The sequence below is a fragment of the Leiobunum rupestre genome, chromosome 11 (genome assembly GCF_980474605.1).
Source record: "Leiobunum rupestre chromosome 11, qqLeiRupe1.1.hap1, whole genome shotgun sequence".
Taxonomy (NCBI): Eukaryota; Metazoa; Arthropoda; class Arachnida; order Opiliones; family Sclerosomatidae; genus Leiobunum; species Leiobunum rupestre.
The window spans coordinates 49,046,576-49,065,035 of NC_143394.1; the positions used below are offsets into that span (position 1 = coordinate 49,046,576).

Consider the following 18,460-nt stretch of genomic DNA (forward strand, 5'->3'; position numbering starts at 1 on the left):
GAATACAGCTACTGACGTAGAAATAAAACGTGTAACTATTTTACGGAAAAATATTGAAGATTTTCCGTGTCCATCTGAAAATTCTTTCCGGAATCGGATCATTGTCCGTCCCACCTTGGACCAACAAACACAAGGAGAACGCAGCTAGCCTTAAATACGCTAACGCAGTTTTGTGTACAAATTTCATTGGACGAAGCTTTACGATGAACGTTTTACGAAAAGGGGGAAGACAATTTCCGAATTTTTCTCTTCCGACGGTAGCAGGCTCTAAAGCGTCAAACCAATCAAAAATGTACACAACAAAATGCACGATCCTAGGTCAAAGAGAAGATCAACCAATAAACAATACTAAACGTTTCTTTTTAATTCTATATAAAACATGGAAAATCCAACAGAATCCGCATTTGTTCATATTTGTTTAGCCTTAAATTTATATATATAGTTCCCTTCCCATTTTACATATTTCTTTATAAGATTTTTTTGTTGCAAATTGACACAAGTGGTTTAAAAAATGAGTGTTCCCCCTCACACTTCAAATTATTTTACACGAAACATCCCCAAAAAAGATATAATATTTTTGTAATTTACAATATTTTAAATTTTATAATAAAAGCAAAATGTTGGGAGAAAAGAAAACCAATATTTTTTTTGATGTCGTGAGAACTTTGACATTATATATATTAGCAAGCGAGGTCGTCATAACAAGGGGCAGTTTGATCAATTTAATTATATCTACGTCTTTTTTAAGCGTTAACCTGGCCGTTTTAATCCATCGTCGACACATTCCGCACTTTGGCACAACTTTCAGTTCTGGTTTTTCGAGATGAACGCGATAAAGTAAAAATGAAGACTCATGACTGTTCTAGTTCAGTGAGCAACAAGTCAGGATTTGTTTTATTTTGTAATAAGGCCACAGCCTGAGAATCTCTTCGTGTCTATAACGTTATAAAAGGATTATCCGTTATTACTAATACATGTATTATGTGGGAAAATTTTTATAATTTTCTCTATTGTAGATGCATTTATGATTTAAGAAAAAATTAAAAAGCCTATCAAGGTTAATTTTACGCTACGGTTAAATTAGTTTTGGATTTTGTTCAGCGCTAATACCGACCATGATTATATTTAACTCCTATACGGACATAGATATATATTGTAAAACGTTTATCAATATATATATAACATTTGTTTTTATTTGGTTATAAACGAGAGACGTCTGGAAATGACGCCTTAAAATGTGATTGTACCAATTTCAGAGACTCTTATCGCGCTGTTCACGACGCCTACCGCCAACGCGACCCGAGCCGCCCCGACCATTCGCGATTCCATCACGCCTACGTCGTTGGAAGAAATAAGATTAAGCGATATACTCGTTGGAAAATAACGTTCTTTTTCCACGAAGGTATCGTTTAATAATATCTCAACCGCGAGTATGGAATCGAGTCAGTCTTTCCGCCTCGAGTCGGGCGGTTTCGGATCGTAAAAGTAGGCAATGTAGGTTTTAAATTGTCGGTGGAGTACGAGCGTGGGGAATGTTATATGAATGATTCTTAAAAGTTATTTTCTCTACGTGTCCTGGTGACGTTTTTCCTTATAGTTCGAACAGGATGAGAGTCACGGGCACAAACGCGCCATCTTTTAAAATACCTAAACCCGTATCCTAACTAATAACAGGTACTTGTTACGAAATCCCCATCCCATTGGCGGCTCGCGCTCTTCATTGCCTCAATTGTTTGACCGGGATGGGGGAGACAAGATGGATAAACATCTTGAGAGATGATCGAGTTTGTTTCATTATCGTAAGAATTCGGCGTTATATGGTTGTATGAAAATGTGGGGATGGTGGAAAAAAACAATGGTGTATTGGCGTCATAGAAATAGAAGAGAAGAACGAAGTGTCGCCACTGTGGTGGTGGTTGTGTTCGGGGGCGCGTGGCTACGGTCCGTGTGGAGATGACAGTAAGATGAGGAAGGAAGAGATGGCGGTGGACAGGAGGAAGACAGCCAGCAGGAACCTGTCGCAGACCAGAGACACTTGGTGCCACTCGGAACGGGCCAGCTCGCGGCGGTCCTGGTCGGCGATGCGCATCTCGTTCTTCTCGATGGTCTCGTACACCTTGTTGAGGACGCGCAAGAACTGGCGCTCGAACTCGTCCGTCGAGATGTCGCTGGTGCTGCTGATCTCCTTCCGGTGACGCAGGCGGGGAGAAAAGTGATACTGCTCGATGTGGTCCATCTCCACTTTCTCTTCTCGGTACGTGGGGTACTCCTGACTCTTCGATATCGTCTTCACCTGCGCCAGAAACAAGAACGTCAATTGAGATTAGACAGAAATATATACCGTACGTAGAACCGCTTATTACAAATTTTCATAAAGAAAGATTTTATTTCAATCTCAACAGGCGCGTGCCAACCACGGAGGCAGCGGGGGCGACTTGCTTTTTCGACTACTTTTTCTCAGGGCAGACTTGCCGCGGAGTTGTAATTCACTCATTCTACTTATTTGCCACTGACGGACTCTTGAGGCGTCGCAATTTTAGTAAACCTGACAGATTGGCTAAACATGCGACACCTTTGTTTACGGTTTTTTATATCTCGGCATTTGTTCGAACGTAACGAGGTTGTGCTTATAAGGTTAAAAAGCTGGCACGCCCCTGAATCTCAATGTAGTTAACTTCTTCCTGAACACTGTCTTTATTTCTTTGCAATAGGTGGTTTCTTTTCACCTATTCTCGGTTTAAAGGTGTACTTTCAACCCAAAAACGAACTATTCGACTGTTCCGGGCATGATAATTACTCCGCCCCATAAACTATTAAAATAATTAAATCGTGATTAAAATAATTAAATCATGGTTAAAATAATTAAATCGTGATTAAAATAATTAAATTGTGATTAAAATAATTAAATCATGATTAAAATAATTAAATCGTGATTAAAATGATTGTATATTTACTCTATAGAGTATTTTACGAGGTATTTTATTAAGTTCATCGATATTATTTTTTCGGTACATTATTTGTCATTAAGCTGTGATAAAAATTGCATATTTACTCGATATTTACCTGAAAAATTATTATTAAACAGTATGAAAAACACTACTTGTCTTAGTATTTTACGAGGTATTTTATTAAGTTCATTGATATTAAAAATTAGACTACTAATTCATTAAAATAAGAAATCGAGATTGAAAAGATTAAATCGTTATTAAATTGATTAAATCGTGATTATATTGATTAAATCGTGATTATATTGATTAAATCGTGATTATATTGATAAAATCGTGATTATATTAATTAAATCGTGATTATATTGATAAAATCGTGATTATTTAAATTAAATCGTGATTAAATTGATTAAATCATGATTAAATTGATAAAATCGTGATTAAATTGATAAAATCGTGATTATATTGATAAAATCGTGATTATATTATTTAAATCGTGATTATATTGACTAAATCGTGATTATATTGATTAAATCGTGATTATATGAATTAAATCGTGATTAAATTGGTTAAATCGTGATAATATTGATTAAATCGTGATTATATTAATTGAATCGTTATTATATTAATTAAATCGTGATTAAATTGATAAAATCGTGAGTAAATTTCTTAAATCATGATTATATTGATTAAATCATTATATTAATTAAATCTTGATTATATTAATTAAATCGTGATTATATTGATAAAATCGTAATTAAATTGATAAAAACGTGAGTAAATTTCTTAAATCGTTATTATATTGATTAAATCGTGATTATATTGATAAATCGTGATTACTTAAATCCTTATATTAATTAAATCGCGATTATATTAATTAAATCGTGAATATATTAATTAAGTCGTGATTAAATTGATTAAATCGTGATTATATTAATCAAATCGTTATATTAATTAAATCGTGATTAAATTGATAAAATCGTGATTATATTGATTAAATCGTTATATATTAATTAAATCGTGATTATATTAATTAAATCGTGATTATTATGATTAAATCGTGATTATATTAATTAAATCGTGATTAAATTGATTAAATCGTGATTAAATTGATAAAATCGTGAGTAAATTTCTTAAATCATGATTATATTGATTAAATCATTATATTAATTAAATCTTGATTATATTAATTAAATCGTAATTAAATTGATAAAAACGTGAGTAAATTTCTTAAATCGTTATTATATTGATTAAATCGTGATTATATTGATAAATCGTGATTACTTAAATCCTTATATTAATTAAATCGCGATTATATTAATTAAATCGTGAATATATTAATTAAGTCGTGATTAAATTGATTAAATCGTGATTATATTAATCAAATCGTTATATTAATTAAATCGTGATTAAATTGATAAAATCGTGATTATATTGATTAAATCGTTATATATTAATTAAATCGTGATTATATTAATTAAATCGTGATTATTATGATTAAATCGTGATTATATTAATTAAATCGTGATTAAATTGATTAAATCGTGATTATATTAATCGAATCGTTATATTAATTAAATCGTGATTAAATTGATAAAATCGTGATTATATTGATTGAATCGTGATTATATTGATTAAATCGTTATATTATTTAAATCGTGATTATATTAATTAAATCGTGATTATTATGATAAAATCGTGATTATATTAATTAAATCGTGATTAAATTGATAAAAACGTGAGTAAATTTCTTAAATCGTGATTATATTGATTAAATCGTGATTATATTGATAAATCGTGATTACTTAAATCCTTATATTAATTAAATCGCGATTATATTAATTAAATCGTGAATATATTAATTAAATCGTGATTATATTGATTAAATCGTGAATATATTAATTAAATCGTTATATTAATTAAATCGTGATTATATTAATCAAATCTTTATATTAATTAAATCGTGATTAAATTGATAAAATCGTGATTATATTGATTAAATCGTTATATATTCATTAAATCGTGATTATATTAATTAAATCGTGATTATTATGATTCAATCGGGATTATATTAATTAAATCGTGATTAAATTGATTAAATCGTGATTATATTAATCGAATCGTTATATTAATTAAATCGTGATTAAATTGATAAAATCGTGATTATATTGATTAAATCGTGATTATATTGATTGAATCGTGATTATATTGATTAAATCGTTATATTAATTAAATCGTGATTAAATTGATAAAATCGTGAGTAAATTTCTTAAATCATGATTATATTGATTAAATCATTATATTAATTAAATCTTGATTATAATAATTAAATCGTGATTATATTGATAAAATCGTAATTAAATTGATAAAAACGTGAGTAAATTTCTTAAATCGTTATTATATTGATTAAATCGTGATTATATTGATAAATCGTGATTACTTAAATCCTTATATTAATTAAATCGCGATTATATTAATTAAATCGTGAATATATTAATTAAGTCGTGATTAAATTGATTAAATCGTGATTATATTAATCAAATCGTTATATTAATTAAATCGTGATTAAATTGATAAAATCGTGATTATATTGATTAAATCGTTATATATTAATTAAATCGTGATTATATTAATTAAATCGTGATTATTATGATTAAATCGTGATTATATTAATTAAATCGTGATTAAATTGATTAAATCGTGATTATATTAATCGAATCGTTATATTAATTAAATCGTGATTAAATTGATAAAATCGTGATTATATTGATTGAATCGTGATTATATTGATTAAATCGTGATTATATTGATTAAATCGTTATATTATTTAAATCGTGATTATATTAATTAAATCGTGATTATTATGATAAAATCGTGATTATATTAATTAAATCGTGATTAAATTGATAAAAACGTGAGTAAATTTCTTAAATCGTGATTATATTGATTAAATCGTGATTATATTGATAAATCGTGATTACTTAAATCCTTATATTAATTAAATCGCGATTATATTAATTAAATCGTGAATATATTAATTAAATCGTGATTATATTGATTAAATCGTGAATATATTAATTAAATCGTTATATTAATTAAATCGTGATTATATTAATCAAATCTTTATATTAATTAAATCGTGATTAAATTGATAAAATCGTGATTATATTGATTAAATCGTTATATATTCATTAAATCGTGATTATATTAATTAAATCGTGATTATTATGATTCAATCGGGATTATATTAATTAAATCGTGATTAAATTGATTAAATCGTGATTATATTAATCGAATCGTTATATTAATTAAATCGTGATTAAATTGATAAAATCGTGATTATATTGATTAAATCGTGATTATATTGATTGAATCGTGATTATATTGATTAAATCGTTATATTAATTAAATCGTGATTATATTAATTAAATCGTGATTAAATTGATTAAATCGTGATTATATTAATCGAATCGTTATATTCATTAAATAGTGATTAAATTGATAAAATCGTGATTATATTGATTAAATCGTGATTATATTGATTGAATCGTGATTATATTGATTAAATCGTGATTATATTAATTTAATCAGGATTAAATTTTTAATAATTTAATCATGATTATTAGGCCACTCTAAAGCTTAGTGATCTGACCATCGCTCCTTCTGAAAAGGAGGTGTAAAGGAGTTAATCGGATTTGGTCGTCTGCTAGTCAAAATTTAATTTATTAAAGGTCACAGGCGGCCATTTTGGAAAAACGTTTTTACTCCGACTCAAATTAATCGGAGTAAAATGACGTCATAGCCTTACTCTTCTTACCCTACTCCGAAATCCCCGAACAAGCGAAAAGAAACCACCTATTGGAATAAACACGGTGTTACGGATAAGTATGTCAGAGGCGTATTCTATTAATTAAATTGTGATTAAATTGATTAAATCGTGATTAAATTGATAAAATCGTGAGTAAATTTCTTAAATCATGATTATATTGATTAAATCATTATATTAATTAAATCTTGATTATATTAATTAAATCGTGATTATATTAATTAAATCGTGATTAAATTGATTAAATCGTGATTATATTAATCGAATCGTTATATTAATTAAATCGTGATTAAATTGATAAAATCGTGATTATATTGATTAAATCGTGATTATATTGATTGAATCGTGATTATATTGATTAAATCGTTATATTAATTAAATCGTACGTGATTATATTAATTAAATCGTGATTATATTGATTAAATCGTGATTATATTGATTGAATCGTGATAAAATTGATTAAATCGTTATATTAATTAAATCGTGATTATATTAATTAAATCGTGATTAAATTGATTAAATCGTGATTATATTAATCGAATCGTTATATTCATTAAATAGTGATTAAATTGATAAAATCGTGATTATATTGATTTAATCGTGATTATATTGATTGAATCGTGATTATATTGATTAAATCGTGATTATATTAATTTAATCAGGATTAAATTTTTAATAATTTAATCATGATTATTAGGCCACTCTAAAGCTTAGTGATCTGACCATCGCTCCTTCTGAAAAGGAGGTGTAAAGGAGTAAATCGGATTTGGTCGTCTGCTAGTCAAAATTTAATTTATTAAAGGTCACAGGCGGCCATTTTGGAAAAACGTTTTTACTCCGACTCAAATTAATCGGAGTAAAATGACGTCATAGCCTTACTCTTCTTACCCTACTCCGAAATCCCCGAACAAGCGAAAAGAAACCACCTATTGGAATAAACACGGTGTTACGGATAAGTATGTCAGAGGCGTATTCTATGGGTGCTAATGAGTAAGAAATAGCATTGTTAATTTTCCGAAAAATTAAATGCGGAAAAATTTCCAGAAAATTTTCCGCAAATCGTAAAAATAAAAATTGAAACATAAATTGCTTTTTAAGGGTTTTTAATTTTTTTTAAAACTTTTCATCGATATAAATTGTCTAATACCAGTAAACATACTACAAAACATTAATAGTGTTACATTGTTAATCAGTTTAAACTAGTCTAGAGTTTTAGTTTTACTTTTAGATTCGAAAATGCCGCTTTATTTATATTTGCAAACAATATATTAGGCTAATCATGGAATTAATTTTTTTTCGAAAAAATACGGAGAATTTTCCGGAAAAAAGGCCTCGGTCATTTTCCGGAAAATTTTCCGACTTACAACACTAGTAAGAAATGTTTAATGAACATGGTTGGTTCGTTTCAGAGATATGCGCTATCAAAAACTACCTCAAAAACCCGTACACACAATTAAAAATGACGAACTTTATTCGCCGACAATTTCTTAAAGGAATTGATTTAAAAAAATTTCATCGGTTAGCTGCAGACAAATGAAAAATAAATCAAATTAATTGGGAAATTGTGTGTGGCTCATCCGAATGCACAGGTGATTAGATACTGAAGTATAAAATAGCGTGCAGTTTCAAAATGCATAAATTGTAATAGAAGTTGCGATTAATACGGTAAACCTTTCTAATAACAAATATGCTAGTATGCAGTTAATGTACCGACGAGCTCGAGGAAAAGGTTTAGAAGCTCGAAGATGTACCAGGAACGGTGTGCGTTATGTTTTACCAATAATTATCTTACTTCTAAAAGAGCAACCATGAACTTTTAATTTGGGTACATTTGTTGGAATTTCATTCGTCCGAACGGTGGTACAAATGTCCGATTGATCATTTGTCCGAATGCCGGAAAACAGGATCGTATGTCTGAAAACGAATTTCATTTGCCCGAAAAATTTATCACAACTTTTGTTGGTGATTTAGTCGTTCAATTTATGTTAACTTTACTGGCGAATTTCATTTGTTCGAATAATCGTTTGTCCGTTTTTTCGAACATTAGAAATTGGTTTTTTTTTATATATATTGTTAATATAAGAAAATAGTAACATTAACGTGAACCTAACCTAACCTAACCTAAAATATCCACAACATTGATCGATATTAATACGAATATGAAGTAAAATATACAATATATAGATATAGCAGCAATTAAGAAAAAACAACTTGAACAAACAACGATATTTACTATGTAGTTTTTCATTTTTAATTCTTGCACTAAAAAAAATCCGGACCAAAAAAAAACAGCGATAAGAAATACTAATTTAGCGACAGAATTCGGACAAGTGATGCTACCGATTCGGACGAATGAAACAAACAAGTTGTCCAATTCGAACAATTGAAACATTTGTTATTTCGGCGGTTCGGACAAATGAAATTCAAACGTTTGTTCCACCATTCGGACGATTTAAATTCGAACAAATGTATACCTACCCCGAACTTTTGCCACTTATAAATTTTATCGCTTCACTGATAAAAAACTTTTCCCCACATTTTAATATAATCTTAAAAACAGCTTGAAAGAACCTATTTTTCATTGGTATACCGAAATGCTAGATGTATGATGTATCTAGATTTAACTTCATAAATGAAAGATTAATTCATACACCACGAATATGAAACAGGTGTTTCGAGATCGTTATGTCAAACAAACGATATTTATTCACTCATAAGCTAGAAAAATATCAAAATATAGAAACAGAAAAAAGTTAGGGCCAGAAAACTTAACCACCAATAAAACGTTTTCATGTTTGTAAATGTCTGTATACTGCAAACTTTTACGACGTTTCGGGCCCAGGGCTTTGGCCTAATATGTGTTCTTTTTCCCCGCAATTCGACGCTCTTTTCGCTCGCCTGGATTTCAGCCATCAGTAAGGGAACGAAGCACTTTAGTTTATCGGGGTGGGGCAGAAAGTGCCTCTCTGTACTAAACCGTGCCGAGAAAGACTCGAAAAACATTTTATTATTCGCTGGAAAATCCGTTCCCTCCCCCATTCTCGCCCCCGCTTCCAAACTAGAAGGTAGACGAAAGACTGCCGCATAAACTCATAGAGTTTTATATATATTCGAAATATAGACGTAATTCGCGATTCCGTAAACGTACGTGGCCACGCGGGAAAGGCGTCAACGTTTGGAAATCGCTGGCGACGTTTGAACGCCTGCAAATTCTTCAAAAGCGTGTATACAGGGTGTTTCAAAAGTTTATTAAAATATTTTAAGGAGTTGTAGGGGGTGAGTTGAGAAGTATGCCTGTTTTTGTCCCATTTTCCTACGATGAGTTAAAAGCGCCAGAGAGCTTCAAAGTGTGGCCTACTAGCCCCTGGAAGTAGGCTGCAACAAGCACTTGGATGCGCCGGTTTTGGTACCTTTCGTGGTAGAGACGTTGAGCAGCCAAAGCATAGCCATCCGCTTGTCCATAAACGAAATGAATATCCGTCAGTTCTTCCGAAGTGAACTCCATTGTCGCAGTTTGAAAGAAATCGCGGTCCATCACGACTTTAAATACTGTTTCAGTTGACTTTTTACGCTGGTTACCTCGATTTGCTTACAAAGTCCTTTTTTACCTATCACACAAACCCAAACCTTAATGTTCGCGTTTCCTTGCTGCTTGGTTTTGCGCTGGTTGCAGCCTACTTCCAGGGGCTAGTAGGCCACACTTTGAAGCTCTCTGGCGCTCTTTTAACTCATCGTAGCAAAATGGGGGAAAACAGGCATACTTCTCAACTCACCCCCTACCTCTCCTTAAACTTTTTGTATAATCTTTGAATCACCCTGTATATACGAAATATAGACGTAATTCGCGATTCCGTAAACGTACGTGGCGACGAGTTTGGAAATCGCTGCCAAACTCTTCAAAAGCGTGTATATATATAAAGGAGCGAAAAACGCAAAATGTTACACACAGGCAAAGTTTATTCAAGTCATAAATTTTCAATTTACGGGCTTCTTCGGCTTCGGTATACGCGTGATTTATAAGCTCCCTCAGTGAGCGCGCTAAGTAAAATAGCGGCGACCGAAAGATATATTCTTCTAATGGCCGAGCAGCTTTTACGTCCAAATTATTGTACGTATAACGGATGTTAGAAGAATAAGGAGGAACGTAGCTGGGAAACTTCCGCCAGATAATAAAACCAATACTCCCAAAGACTCGTTTCTAACGCTCCCAGACTATAAAACACTTTACGTTGTAGCGTAAGTCTATAATATTGTATCATAAGTTTGACACTTTGGGGAATATTTTACCGAGAGCCGGTAACGAAGTGATTTCATCACGAGAAGATAATCTCCCCCTAGCGAGGCGCTGTCAAAGGCTTCGTGTGACGCGGGAGAGATAGATCCAACAACTCCGTCGCCGACATTTTCTCTTTTACTTTTCGGCGCACCGCTGATGACGCCGCTGATAAATTTTGATCCCACCGCTGAATTGTTTTTGAGATTTTCTACCTAATGTTTTTTCCTTCAAAACATTTTGTAATTTTTTTTTCTCCAAATTTTCAAAAGAGGGGAGAAATTTTTTCCCCTTCGCGAAAGGCCGCCACCGACCCTAATCAAATCGGCGCTAAGCTCTATACGTAATGCAGTCTGTCTTGTAAGTAGGCTTTTGATTCGCTTGGAGCAACGGTATATAAATTTCTGACTACATGTCTTGTGAATAGCTCTCAGTCACACTTATGTAACGGTATTATACACTTATGGTTATAGATTCGTGACCGATGGAAGAAAACCCCACACAGTAATCCTACCCTCCTACCCCACGCATCGTTGTCATTTTTAAAAGCGCTATCAATATTCTCCTATTTTTAACTAATTTTCGTCCCATAAATCAACGCGAGAACCAGGACCATCCCCCCTTTTCATTATATTAAAGAAGGTCGAAGGTTAATTAAAAAACGATTAATCAAACGAGTATCGATTGACCGCATCCATTATACCGTAATCGTTCATCCAGGGTCATCAGGGCTTAGATCATAAATAATGCTATACCTCGTGTTCAAATAATTTATTCCTAATTCCTGCTTGTAGATTACTTACAATCACGCGTTAAATATTATTAAGATTTGAAATTTAGTTTCAAAAAACCAAAAGGGGCTTTTTTGATTTCGTTCGTAAATTTTTAGTAGTTTAAATGTTATCATATAGAATGAATAAATTAAAACGTAAACTTCGTAATTTCAATAATTTGTAGGTTAAGAATGTATCAGTTGGTCTAAAAACGCCTGTAAAAGTGTTCTACACGCCCAACTTCGGTGTTCAAGGAGAAGATACCTTACTACCAAAATAGCTGACAATAGTCCAAATAAATAGCCCTTTCTATAAAATAAGCTACGCTAGTTGAACTGGTTTTTATGTAACTCATTCGTCACGATATACGGAGAAGTTCAGTTCAGTTTATACTTAAAAACAGGGTGCCTCGTCAAATTTACTCTTATGTTCAGGGATTTTCGTAGTAAAACGTCATCGATACGTCGCCCGTGATGCAGCAGCAACATAAAACAAGAAAGTCAATGTTACTTTATAGAAAGGCCTATTAAGTACGTAAATTAGAAAATGGTGCGTTTATTTCGATCTTACTAAGTTCATAAGAATTTTTAAAAATCTACATTTTGACTGTAGAGTGCGGTTCTTTGTCCAACACTAACATTTTAACGGACGAAGTACATTGTTTAAATAAAATATTCTTTCGGTGAATGCCAAAAAATAATTTTAGTATTTAAATTAATATTTTCTTGTCTACGTAATAAATAAAGCTAAAATATTTTGCAAATTGAATTACTTTTTTAAAATAAAGTAGTGTTGAAAATTTTCCGTATTTTTCCGAAATATGACGTCAGCAAGATGGCCGCCGGTCGCCTAAAAATAAATCGACCTTATTTCCAGAACGCCTAGTTCAAACAATAGCTTTTAGACATTTTTTTAATAGATATTTCCCTTTCCCATACCACAATTGTATCACCAGGGGGCGACTAACGGGCACTGAGAAAGGGTAAAATTTATCGTCCATAGTTTAATAAAACATAAATTTATAATACCCCAGTATCGGATTATATTTAAACAAATAAAATGTATTTAGCGTAATATTTTTAAATTTTGTTAGTATTTATATAATGTAACTTCAATCAAACACTTAGCCTAGATAATTATTATTATTATTCTTATTTTTATTAGGAATAAATATATATATATATATATATATATATATATAGTGTTGTAAGTCGGAAAATTTTCCGTATTTTTCCGAAAAAAATAAAAAAAAGTTTTCAACATGATTAGTCTAATATATTGTTTGAAAATTTAAATAAAGCGGCATTTTCGCCTCATTGTTTCGAATCTAAAAGTAAAACTAAACTTCTAGACTAGTTTAAACTGATTAACACTATTACTATTTTGTAGTATGTTTACTGATATTAGACATTTTATATCGATAAAAGTTAAAAGCATTAAAAATCCTTAAAAAGTAATATATGTTTCAATTTTTTATTTTTCCGATTTGCGTAAAATTTTCCGCGTTATATTTTTCCGGAAAATTAACAACACTAAAATAAAACAACGAGATAGAAAGTATTGTAAAATTTGGAGAAATTAGAGTAAATTGCAACGACAAGCTAGTAAAAATAACAACAAAGCGTTCGTCTCAGTAGGGGAAGAAATGAAAAATAATCCAGGCTGTAGAAAAACGAGATCGTTGCGAGGGGATCATATTAATGGCCGTTGCCATGCCGATGCGTTTTCTCCATCTCTCCAAATTTTCGATTGTATAAACGAAGCCTGTTTTGCTATTCAAGAGAAGAGGGGGTCGCAGAGCGTGTACGCTTGGAAAGAGAATTTTACAGGCTGCGCGTTTAATCATTGGAATGTCTGCGGGGGCTCCGGGATCATAAATCTTCATCGATACAGGCCCCGCCTTTCTGCAGTATCAGGACCCCCGAAACAATGTTCCCCCTTTTATACTTTCATTTCGGCCACCCACCACTTTCGCCGGGGGGCACGGTAGGGCAGGGCAGGCCAGGAGGGGGCTGGCATTTTTTAGAAGGAACGGGGGACTGCACTTCCGGATTCTTTAATGGGACTTGGGCGCCCTTTTCTCCTACTTTATCAGGGTAAACATTTCAGGAATTTCTTGTACGCGAGGCGGCGCTATAGCCACGACAAAAGGAGGTTTGTCTCGGCCCCCAAATCCGCATTAACCAGCTCGGAACGATGTCCGCGTGAAAACAGTTCAATCAAAGGCCGAGGGTTAAATTTACATTCGATTATCCGCGCATCCGAAATAACCTTTAACGAACACGGCTCCGTACTCGACTTATATTAAGATCCAAATAATTTAAAATTTAAATCTTCTAGCTTCTGTTCCGTGGCGAAACCTACTAAACGACATTTTTTATATTTGACAAATTTCAGTTTCTTTATTTTGATTAAGATTATTTCGTACGGTAACTTTAGTGGTATTTTGTGCAGGGTTGGCAAAAACCCGGCAAAAACCTGTTTTTGCCGCCGAGACATGTGGGAAAAACTGGTAAAAACCGAAAAAATAGGAAACAAGTGGAAAAAACTCTTTTCATGTAAATTAATGATTGATATATCTATTAAGCGACTAATTTGGTCATTGCAAATTGGAGAGATGAAAAAAGGCCAGAAGAATAGTCAAAAGAATAGCAGAATATACTGCTTTTATTATTTATTTTTTACTGAATTTTGATAAAACCATGGAAAAACGATTTTCCACACGGTTTTTAACAGAAAAACAATCTAGTTTTTTCCACCCTGTTTTTCCACCCTTAGCAAAATTGTGCCAACTCTGATTTTGTGGTTTAACCAAGAATGTATTTATTTATACTCAGGGAGAATGAATATGTCGAGACTATCGACGGACACGTTGAGGCCCTAACCCCGTCACGCTAAGGGGGGGGGGGGAAAGGAGGCGGTCATATTTTTGCGTCCTCGCATCAGCTTTAATCGCGTCGAAAAACGTCATTTTTAAGAACCAATGAGATTGCGGTATTATTTGATTTTATTAAAGCGGAGGAGCATACCGGTGGCCCCAAAGGGTGGAATTGGAGAAACGCTATAAATAATCTCGACATATTCATTCTCCCTGAGTATAAATAAATACATTCTTGGTTTAACTCATAATGTAATTAATTTGGGGAATATTTGATACAAACTCGAAAATTTAAAAATTGTAGTTTACTAGGTTTTGCCGTGAAATAGTCAACTAGATTATTTAAACTATAACCTCCAATAGAAAAGATTTATAAAAATAACTTTGTCTACTTGACTACTATTTCTTTACGTAAAGATCAAACACACTCCAATGATGAAATACTGATTAGAGATGATCAAGAAATTATTTATTTATTCAATGTTGAGATCATCCGTGAACACCATGAACTACTTTTCCACAGGCAATACAGGGTCACCCGCGTAGGTTTTATTAAACCAATGAGGTGAGGAGCAGACTGTGAGGTGGATTGGCAGAAGCGATCAAAATCGTCTCGCCAAGTATAAATAAGTACATTCAGGATATTATACATAATAGACAGCCTAGGCTAGTCTGACGTGAATATTTTAATATTACTTTCGGGAGATTCGCTTTAATACGTTATATCTAATTAACTATTAAAAATTAAATTAACGAAACTTGTTTTGGCGCTAGGTTAGAGGGCGATCTATACGGCAAAATAAGGTTTCCGGCTGTAAATAAAAAATATAAGCGTTCATCTGAGAAAAAAACTAAAGAAGGTTATAAAGGTAATCGCTTAGAGTTCCGCTAGGTAGAAACGCCGAAAAAAATTATCGCTACAGTTGACGTACGCTCGCCGGAGGCCTGATGGTGACACCAGGAGCAACAAATACAAGAAGAACGCAGCTAGCCTTTAAACACGCTAACGCAGTGTTGCGTACAAATTTCATTGGACGAGCCTTTAGGCTGAACGTTTTACGGAAAGGGGGAAGACAATTTCCGAATTTTCCCCTTCCGACGGCAGCAGGCGCTAAAGCGTCTAACCAATGAAAAATGTACGCGAGAAAATCCACGACTTTTGACTGGTTGCGTAGGAAGGGTAATAATTTACCATCTCTGGGAAGTTTAAAACGAGGTTGCGAAGAGGGGTGAGTGTTGGGGGAAAGCAGTGTGTTGAAGTTTAAGAATCCCCTCGACCTTAATAATTAACTTTGATCTCTCTCGCCTTCTGGCTGTTCGCTTTCACGCCCTTGAGCTTCTCGGGCGCACCATTCATACGCCTATACAACGACACTGACGCCCTCTAAGAATCGATAAGCGTTATAATTCAATGAATTATGTACACTTAGTCTTTGTAATTAAATTTATTAAGCGAGCTTGTCCGATGGACTTGTCGGTTTTGATAGATTCGAGAAATCGATAAAGTAATAGATTGGAAAGACTCGGCTGGCCGGACTCGTGACTAAGGTTTTCTTCAAATATTACCGAAGATCTTCCCGTAAGTGTTTTACTTACATTGTCCAGATTAATTTAAAATGGCTCTGTTAATTTAAAAAAAATTACAAATTACCGAATTACAGCAATGACTAGCCAAAAAATTTTAGCACATTTTTTGTTATTTTGTAGTGTTGCAAGTCCGCGGAAAATGACCGAGGCCTCTTTCCCGGAATATTTTCCGTATATTTCTAGACTCTAGTGTAGGGTCCAGTAGATTATTTGTCTACGCTAGAACAGCCCCAAAAGTGAAAGAAAACTAGTGTTGTAAGTCGGAAAATTTTCCGGAAAATGACCGAGGCCTTTTTTTTTCGGAAAAGTTTCCGTGTTTTACCGAAAAAAATAAAAAAAAGTTTTCATTCCATGATTAGTCTAATATTGTTTACAAATTTAAATGAAGCGGCATTTTCGCCTCATTTTTTCGATTCTAAAAGTAAAACTAAACCTCTAGACTAGCTTTAATCTGATTAACAATGTAACACTATTAATGTTTTGTAGTATGTTTACTGTTATTAGACATTTTATATCGTAATTCGGAAAATTTTCGCATTTTATTTTCCCGGAAAATTAACAACACTATCATTTTGAATTAACTTTTTTTAAAGTTATTCTGTCTGTTCCTACGTCATATTAAGAGAGGAATACTGTTGATAGCCCTTTAAGAATAGCGTAATTTAAATAAACGCAAAACATAAAATTAAATAATCCGTATAAAGTTATAAATCAAAATAAATCTATTAAAATAAGAAATATCACAAAATATTTCAAAAACTGCTACAGAGTAAAAAGCCTATTTTTTTAATCAAGTCCTGAAGAAATGGCCAGAAGAAAGAACCATCAGAAATATGGCCCAGTATTTCTGATCCCTCTTCTTATCGACGGCCAACGAAAGAATTCACCCGAATCACTTCAAGTGTGTAATCGATTGAAAGTTATGTTATTTTTCTTCCTTCTTATTTTTTGTCCACTGCTTTGGGTCCCGTTTTTCCCCTCTGTCTCGCCGCTAAAGGCGAAATCCTTTTTTCTTTGTAAATGGTCATCTACCCTCGTCAATCGAAAGGACCCGTTCACATTACTCATACATTTACAAATATTTCGAAGCTTTTCCAAATTCCAACGAGCCGATCTTGGCGCGCATTTTAACGTATGTATCGCTATAATTTATTTCCCAAATTGTAAAATCATTAAAATTAATTTACACACCGAGGGAGTATTTTCAATGTTTACCCATTTAGCCGTAATTTGAAAATTAATTTACATAAAATATAGTGAAAATATTATAAGCTTATAGTACGACCCGAAAATAAAATACCGTTTAATAATTAAATTTTGATAAATGAGACTTCAGAGCTTTGAAGTCTTTAGGTTAAGCCAGTGCTACAAAACGTGATAGGGAACTCTGGCTGAGTGTAGAAGTAGTTCTATGCTGTAGAAATTTACACTCAATCACTCATACAAGTTATCCCGTTCATGTTTTCGTCGGGTGGTTTATTACTACATTATTATTCTTAAAATATCACCAAATATACAGTCCATATTTAAATATACTATATTCTTAAATATCACCAAATATGCAGTCCATATTTAAATATACTATATTCTTAAATATCACCAAATATACAGTCCATATTTAAATATACTATATTCTTAAATATCACCAAATATACAGTCCATATTTAAATATAGTATATTCTTAAATATCACCAAATATACAGTCCATATTTATAAATAGTATATTCCTAAATATCACCAAATATACAGTCCATATTTAAATATAGTATATTCTTAAATATCACCAAATATACAGTCCATATTTAAATATACTATAATCCTAAATATCACCAAATATACAGTCCATATTTAAATATAGTATATTCTTAAATATCACCAAATATACAGTCAATATTTAAATATAGTATATTCTTAAATATCACCAAATATACAGTCCATATTTAAATATAGTATATTCTTAAATATCACCAAATATACAGTCCATATTTAAATATAGTATATTCTTAAATATCACCAAATATACAGTCCATATTTAAATATAGTATATTCTTAAATATCACCAAATATACAGTCCATATTTAAATATACTATATTCCTAAATATCACCAAATATACAGTCCATATTTAAATATAGTATATTCTTAAATATCACCAAATATACAGTCCATATTTAAATAT

The 18,460-nt window shown here is 32.1% G+C and overlaps 1 protein-coding gene across 1 annotated transcript in view; it reads right to left on the reverse strand.

Annotated features, from left to right (window-relative positions):
• Positions 1-424: 424 nt before the first annotated feature.
• LOC149923129 (neuronal acetylcholine receptor subunit alpha-10-like) overlaps positions 425-18,460 on the reverse strand; it is a 66,727-nt gene continuing 48,691 nt past the window's right edge. Inside the window, exon 8 of the mRNA XM_090162959.1 lies at positions 425-2,293. Within this exon, the coding sequence (XP_090019085.1) occupies positions 1,937-2,293 (357 nt within the window). The 3' untranslated portion in view covers positions 425-1,936. The remainder of the gene's footprint in view (positions 2,294-18,460) is intronic.